General features: G+C 44.0%; 1 protein-coding gene across 1 annotated transcript in view; it reads right to left on the bottom strand.

Moving 5' to 3' along the window:
• Positions 1 to 7,126, bottom strand: part of LOC102207162 (dedicator of cytokinesis protein 3-like) — a 248,678-nt gene that overhangs the window by 99,608 nt on the left and 141,944 nt on the right. The window contains exon 6 of the mRNA XM_013912880.1: positions 3,131 to 3,279. Coding sequence (XP_013768334.1) covers positions 3,131 to 3,279 — 149 coding nt within the window. The remainder of the gene's footprint in view (positions 1 to 3,130; positions 3,280 to 7,126) is intronic.

The raw sequence follows: 7,126 nt of genomic DNA, 5'->3' as shown, positions 1-7,126 counted from the left end.
ACACACACACACACACACACACACACACACACACACACACACACACACACACACACACACACACACACACACACAGAGTATATTAAAGTAATGTCAGAGGGGCTCTGGGGATATTGTTCCTCAGCACTATTTTCTGTTCAATCTCAACAACCACATCTTTCAGTTACAGGCTGGTGGACTCGCGCACTCGAAGGCGCTGTGCACAATGTTCTTCCGAATGAATAAGATGGCCTCTTAAACTGTGAATGAGAAACTAAACGTCCATCTTTGATGTGTTAACGTGCGCATCCATCAAGGCTGAATTCGGGTTAAATCTGGTTTGAAAACCAAACTCTTCATCACTGCCAACCACAGCTTCAAAAATGCAATCAGGTGTTTATGTATTTGTATATGTCAAGTGAAAGTAAAGGCTTGAGTGGAAGCAGAAAATAAAAACACAGCCTGGGGTTTGAGGGTAAAGCTGAATGGGTTGTTAAAGGTTTCTAACGACACTATAATTAACTGCTTATTACTCATCTTTGTACATATCTAATCAAGTATGTCTGACGCTGCTCTGAAGCCAGGCGCTGCACATTTTTGGGCTGCACCAGCAGGAGCATGATGAGATATCTCTGATCCAAACGAGGGTCCTTCACCTCACACAGAGGTTCAGAGTTGGCTGCTGTGACGGTCGTCTGACTAAAGACAGCCTGAGGCAAAGGTTTGACACTGTGTGAAGTTCAGGATGACTCAGAATATCAGTCCTGCAACGACCCAGAGAGGAATGTAGTGATGAGCAATGATCATTTGGAGACTGGCACTGAGGAGAAAAGTAAAACACATCGAAGCAGCATAGATGGAGGTCAAGTCTAGTTCATGTGTGGCAGCAAAAGCTTGTTTGTGCCCTCCAGCTGTTCTCACCGAGGATGTAGCATGAACCGAAACAGCAGAAGGAAGTGCGTCTTTGCACCACATCAGTATTATCGGCGTACACACATCAAACATGATAATCCTAAGTGTAACCCTGAAATCTCACATTCAGGCTCCTCAGACACACTAAATGTTCTCATGCTGGAGACACTTGACCCGATAAATGTTTGCCATTCATGGATTCATTGATAAGTTGTGTTCTCCATGCACACACTTCCATGCTCGTGATGCATCAGGAACAATGGAGCCATTATTTGTGCATCCTGATTCTGCTTTTCTACTCCGGGACCTTTGAAATGATGAAAGCGAGCTTGTTTTCCTGCAATGCAACCTTTCACCATGAACTGGCTTTCGGGCTATAAATTACGTCTGCTGATCTGTTACATGACACGTCACTTCTTTTTACCAGCTGGAGACTGAATTAGCAGAGAGCAACAAGATAAGTAGCACCTCATTAGCTCCTTTTTGGCCCTTTTGCAGCCTAAAATGATTCACTGAGCTGCTTCTCTCTTTAGCAAAGCCACTGACTGGACGAATAACTCTGCTTTACACTGATGTGCTAAAATCACATCGTCGGTAAGTAGTTCCTACTTATATCTAAATGTGATGTGACCAGGAGATACTCGATTAAAGCAGCATCAGTAATGACTGGAAGCAGTCACATGACCTGAAACACCCTGCGGTACCCTGAATAATTATTTTACTATTAATTATAATAAAAGCAGCACTTATCGCCATCCCCCTTCATATCACCTCAGTGTGCCTCGTCCCCTCTGACAGCAGAATGAAGCTTTAAATAACCTCTGAAACACTCCCAGTATTAATCACTCAATCCTGAAGCAGCGGCCATTTTTTCTCCATTTCATCTGTTTCCCATCAGCCTTTCATCGTGCTCTCATGAGACTTTAACAACCACGGCTTCATCCACCTGCCTCCAATCACACTTGTGTTTGCCCTGTGTAGGAGTCAGGGGAGCAGGCTGAGCTGCCATCAGCATGTAAGTGCAGCGTGTGTGAATTATTATTCAGCAAACAGACTTCAAACTTCAAACATCTAAAGGGTCTTTCTAAAGAAAAAGCCACTAACCATGTGCTCCATGTGCTGTTTTAGCTTTGCTCGTTCTGCCTTTGTTTTGTTTGTGGCGTTTGTCCCGGTCAAAATAAAAGCTTGTTTTTTGTTCACCTCACTCGGCCTCCGCTGTCTGCATTTAAGTGCTTTCTCCTCACGCCAGAAGTCACAACGGTGCACGTAACACACTATGTTGCCAAACGTATTCACTCACCCATCGAAATCATTCAGTTCTGCTTTGTGGAAGAACGGCTCGCTCTCAAGAGCTCAGTGAATTCCAGCGTGGTACCGTGATAGATGCCAGCTGTGCAAGTCCAGTCATGAAATATCCTCACTATGAAATATTCCACAGTCAGCTGTTAGGGGGATTATAATAGAGTGGAAGTGATCGGGAAAGATGTGGTAAGCCACTTTGGGGCCAGTGGATGCTGAGACGCATTGCGGGCTGATGTCACCAACTTTCTGCAGATTCAATCACTGTGGACCTCCAACCTTCATGTGGCTCAAGGACAGTGCACAGAGATCTTCATGGGTTTCCATGGCAACCAGCTGCATCCATAAAGACGTGGATGAGCGAGTTTGATGTGGAAGAACCTGACTGGCCTGAACAGTCCTGACCTGAACCCAACCCAACACCTTTGGGATGAATTAGAGCGGAGAGTTCTCGTCCAACATCGTGTCTGACCTCACAAATGTGCTTCTGGAAGAATGATCAAAAATTCCCATAAACACTCCTAAACCTGTGGAAAGCCTTCCCAGAAGAGTTGGAGCTGCTATCGCTGCAAAGGGTGGGCTGACATCACGTGAAACCCTGTGGATTAGGAACGTGATGTCACTCAAGTTCATATGTGAGCGAATGCAGACGAGTGAATACGTTTGGCAGTACAGTGTATAAGGCTCAGGTCATAAATGACCCCACTTGGTCAGCTGGTGGTCGAAGCAGCATTACGTGACTATGAGCAACCAATGCACATGATACAGTGTAAAAACGTAAAAGAATACTTGTGTTTGGAGAGGTGCTTCATCAGAAATGGATGAAGCACCTCTCGTCTGGGTCAGACAAAGAACAGCTGCCCTTTAAACTATGTGTATTATTTGTATGTGTGGGAAATGTGCAAATGTGTCTTAATGCAACATTTGTGTGGTTTCTCACTCGTTGCCCCAGTCGAGTCTGACGGTGATGTGTCTCTTGACGTCTCTGCTCTGGTCTTGTGTCAGGTGACCGGACAGCAGCTGCCTTCTCAGGTCTATCAGCTCCATCATCACGTGGCGAACCTTGTAGAACAGATCCACCTTGTGTTTCTGAAGGACGGAGAGAGAAACAGGGAGGTTTCATTCACCGTTCGTTCACCACTTAAAATTCATCTTCAGCTCGTCAATACGCTGATTCAGCCGTACTTCTCTGGCAGGGCACCGCAAGGCCGTTTCTGTGCTGTTTATTAAAGGCACTCAAACAACTCACAGTGGAATAAAGCTGAGGTGAGCGAGTTCAAAGCCTTAGCAGACAATTTGTGTTTAGTGTTGCAGTGACATGTGTCAGCACGTGCTGGCCATGAAGAACGGAAACACGGAAAAAAGATTTTTATGAACATGCGTATTTACTGTGTTGCATGTACTTGCCTCACAAATGTTTAGCACACACAGAAGAAGCTTTGTTGGCAAATCAGGCTGAAAACTTTATGCAAGTACTAACATGTTTTCTACCACAGGAAGATCTGGGCAGTTAGAGGGAGGGGCAGCAAAGCAGGTCTAGTTTGTGATCCACTCCAAACATGAGTTGATGCCCAGAGACTCCCAAGTTTGAAAGTCCAACTTTACAGGATTAAAAGCACATTTAAAAGTTTTGGTCTCTTTAGCTAATTCCCAGCTTCATGAAAACATCCAGCCCTCAGACATGTGCCCGCTTCACCACAGCTGATCATCGTCCTCCATCTCATCCTAACCCCACAGTCCTTTGTCTTTAGCATCACATGCACAGTTTCCACCCTGTGGCCATCAGCAGGCAGCTTTTGTTAATCTGGGCCACGACCGGATCAGCATGGAAATCTTATTCTTATGATTTATGTTTGATTTAGCCCAAATCTTTTCAACAGGCTTGGGCCTGGCATTAAGAGTATGTAACTTTATTAAATGAGTGATACAGAAAATTATTATTTGTTATAATGTTATTATGATCCACTGTACAGATTAGACTGTATAGTGGATCAATAAATTCATGTATGAAGAAATCATACTGCAACTGAAAAACAAAGACGAAACAAAAGCTCATGTGCATCTAACACAAGAACACTGGAACCTGCTTCTCCCATAGCGTGCTATTATTAGCACTTTAATTTTGCCCTGCAGGGCTTCAGCAGCAGGGAGAAGGGTTAAATGTCTATTCAGCTGTTGGCAGAACAGCGAGATGGGCAGAAATTAGGCTGTGCAGAGGCGCGCGCGCGCACACACACACACACACACACACACACACACACACGTATACAATGGTTACATGTTATAACGAAGATTTCATTTGGGTTTCCAAGTATATTTTATGCACACATACACATGTAGGTGCTTATACATGCACGAGCAAGTTGCAAACATATGCTGACAGCAGGAGGGCAGTGAGCCCGGCTAAAATCTCTCTGCCTTTCTGCATCAGTCTTGGGTTTATGTACAGATGAGCTCCATTATATAACTCCGGTTGTAGTGGAGGTGGAGCTGTTTTAGAGAACCTTAACTTGAAATACACCAGAGTTAGGTGAACACAGCTGAAGCAGCTCTGCTATCAACTGGCAACCTGCCTGCAAGGTTTCTCTGCTGTTCTGCTGATGTGAGCTGGCAGAGAACGTTTTTAGATGAACTGAAGCCCTGAGCAGACATGGGCACTGTGCAGCCTCGGCACGCATCCGGTGCTTTGGTTGTCCCTGTTAGTTCTCAGTTTATTTGAATCTACGCACACATGTGTGAACGCAGCTTCACTGTAAATGTGCTGAAACACACATTTATGAACGATCTGAGTTCGTTAACCCTGAAAGATGTTGAGAACTGCCTCAGTTCTTTATAACATAGCTTCACCAAGGTGCTGGAAACGTTCTTTAGAGCTCAGACTTCTCAAATTCCTTCTAAAAGAGATTTGAACTGCGAGGGGGAGGGCTGTGCACCTGCCTGCAGAACAGCTGTGTCACGGTTTGTCAGAGGAAGGAAACATGCCACTGTTAGCATCTTTACTGTCGTAAGTTAGTATCTAATCTAAAAGCATCAGCAGGATGGATTCATGCTGTTTACAACAACTTCTTCCAGCAGAATTTGAGACTCACACCGAGGAACGTTTTTACAATCTTCTTTTGTTGAGCCCATGAAAATTGTTTATCAGTTTCCTGGTTTTTGCTGACAGGTGTGACTCCCAGTGGGGTCTTCTGGATTCAAGGTTTGGTATATTGTCCAGTCAAAGATGCTTACCTTGGTTATTTGAGTGGTTATTTGACTTATCGTTGCCTTGAAGCATGATCACGAACTGTCCTTTTGACCATCTCTAAATACAGTGAGTTGGTTGGTTGATTATAACAACTTCAGAAGGCTGGAGATGAAGGACTCTACACCTCACAGCTGAGTAAATGCATCAGACTTGTGGTGGACACCAGCAGAAACACCCATTTCCATGCATTCTTTGACTAAAATAAATCAGGACAGCCACCAGCAGCTTGCACTGTTCAGATGCAAGCTAGTTAGGCTAAATAGGACCAGAAGACAAATATTAGCTGGTGATTTCCCAGCACACCTCCGTCTCCCAGCACACAAATGATACCACGGCCAATCAAAGCCATACACCTTCAATGAGAGGGATTAACATGACCTGGTTCTGAAAATGTACTAATAAGTCAAAATGTGGATACAGTTATCTCATACAAGTTACCAGCTGTGATACTTGCATATTAAAAACTGGCGTGAGGGAGTGAAACTACTGATGCTCCCTTCAGGGGTAAAAATAATGGATCCATCTGTGTTCTACCTGCAGTTTGGACCCGAGTGCACAAGACGATGTTTAAAATATGGTATACATTTAAAAGATTAGTTCCCTGTAGTAAGAGACGTTTATAAATCATAATCCAACTCTGAGGCGATGTGTTTACGGTAGTGGCATCCATTCCTCAGAAGCTCCAACTGGGAACCTTGTTGCACCGTCCCGTCAGAGTTGAGAGATTAGCATGATTTTGGCGCTGAGCACAGCTAGTGCTTGAGGTTCAAAATATTACAACTTTTAGCCAAAGAGTGCCACATTTCAACCGGTAGTTGCTTAGCAACAACAGGAGTCACGCACGACAGTTCCCCTCAGCATCTGTTTAGCATTTGTTTTTCAGGAGATACCCAGTGGACATAGAAGCTAACGCGCTTTGATATGCGCTTTACGAGAGCTCATATTAATATAACCGTTAGAGACGCAGAAACATCTTCCAGAGTAAAACCTTTTACACGTCATTCTTAAAAACAGAGAAAAGTACAAATTAATTATCTTCATTAATAATTTGTACATTGGATTTTTTTCCTTATCAATTTAAATGTCATAAAAATTAAAAAACAAGACAAACAAGTAGAAAGAAAACAGATGCACAGTACAGTTTTCTTTCTTTACCTGCTGGTCCAATCTACATACATTAAACCCAAGGCGTGCCTAATTATTGGACCTCAAGGTACGTGCATGTACGTTTCAAGGGCCGATGTTCCCACACAGTCAAAATTAGTTGGACAATTTCTGTGTCTAAAACCCACAATCCACTAGAGCCGTACAGAAATCCATCCACCCATCGTCTGCTGCTTCTGCACTGTGCAGTGCTGGAGCCTAGAGCCCAGCTGATGCACCCTGGACAGGTCGATTAATCTGTTATGCCCAGAGAAAGAAAACCAATGACACTCACATTTAAACCTTGAGCTAATTAGGGATCACCTGTTAAACTATCATGCAATCCTTTGGACATTAGGAGGAGTATCCAGAGAGAAGCCATCCAGCATGGGGAGAAGAGCCAAACTCCACACACAGGCCCCAGCTGGTCAGTGGATCCTCAGCCAGGACTTTGTTGCTGTGAGCTGACAGTACTAATCCCTGCACAGCTGTGCTTTACCAAGGCATCATTAAGGTGTTGCTGTTTAATGAAAGTATTTGATGCTA

This window comes from Pundamilia nyererei, unplaced genomic scaffold (genome assembly GCF_000239375.1).
Source record: "Pundamilia nyererei isolate P.nyererei 1_Seehausen unplaced genomic scaffold, PunNye1.0 scaffold00105, whole genome shotgun sequence".
NCBI classification, from domain to species: Eukaryota; Metazoa; Chordata; class Actinopteri; order Cichliformes; family Cichlidae; genus Pundamilia; species Pundamilia nyererei.
This window is presented reverse-complemented; position numbering and strand designations above follow the sequence as displayed.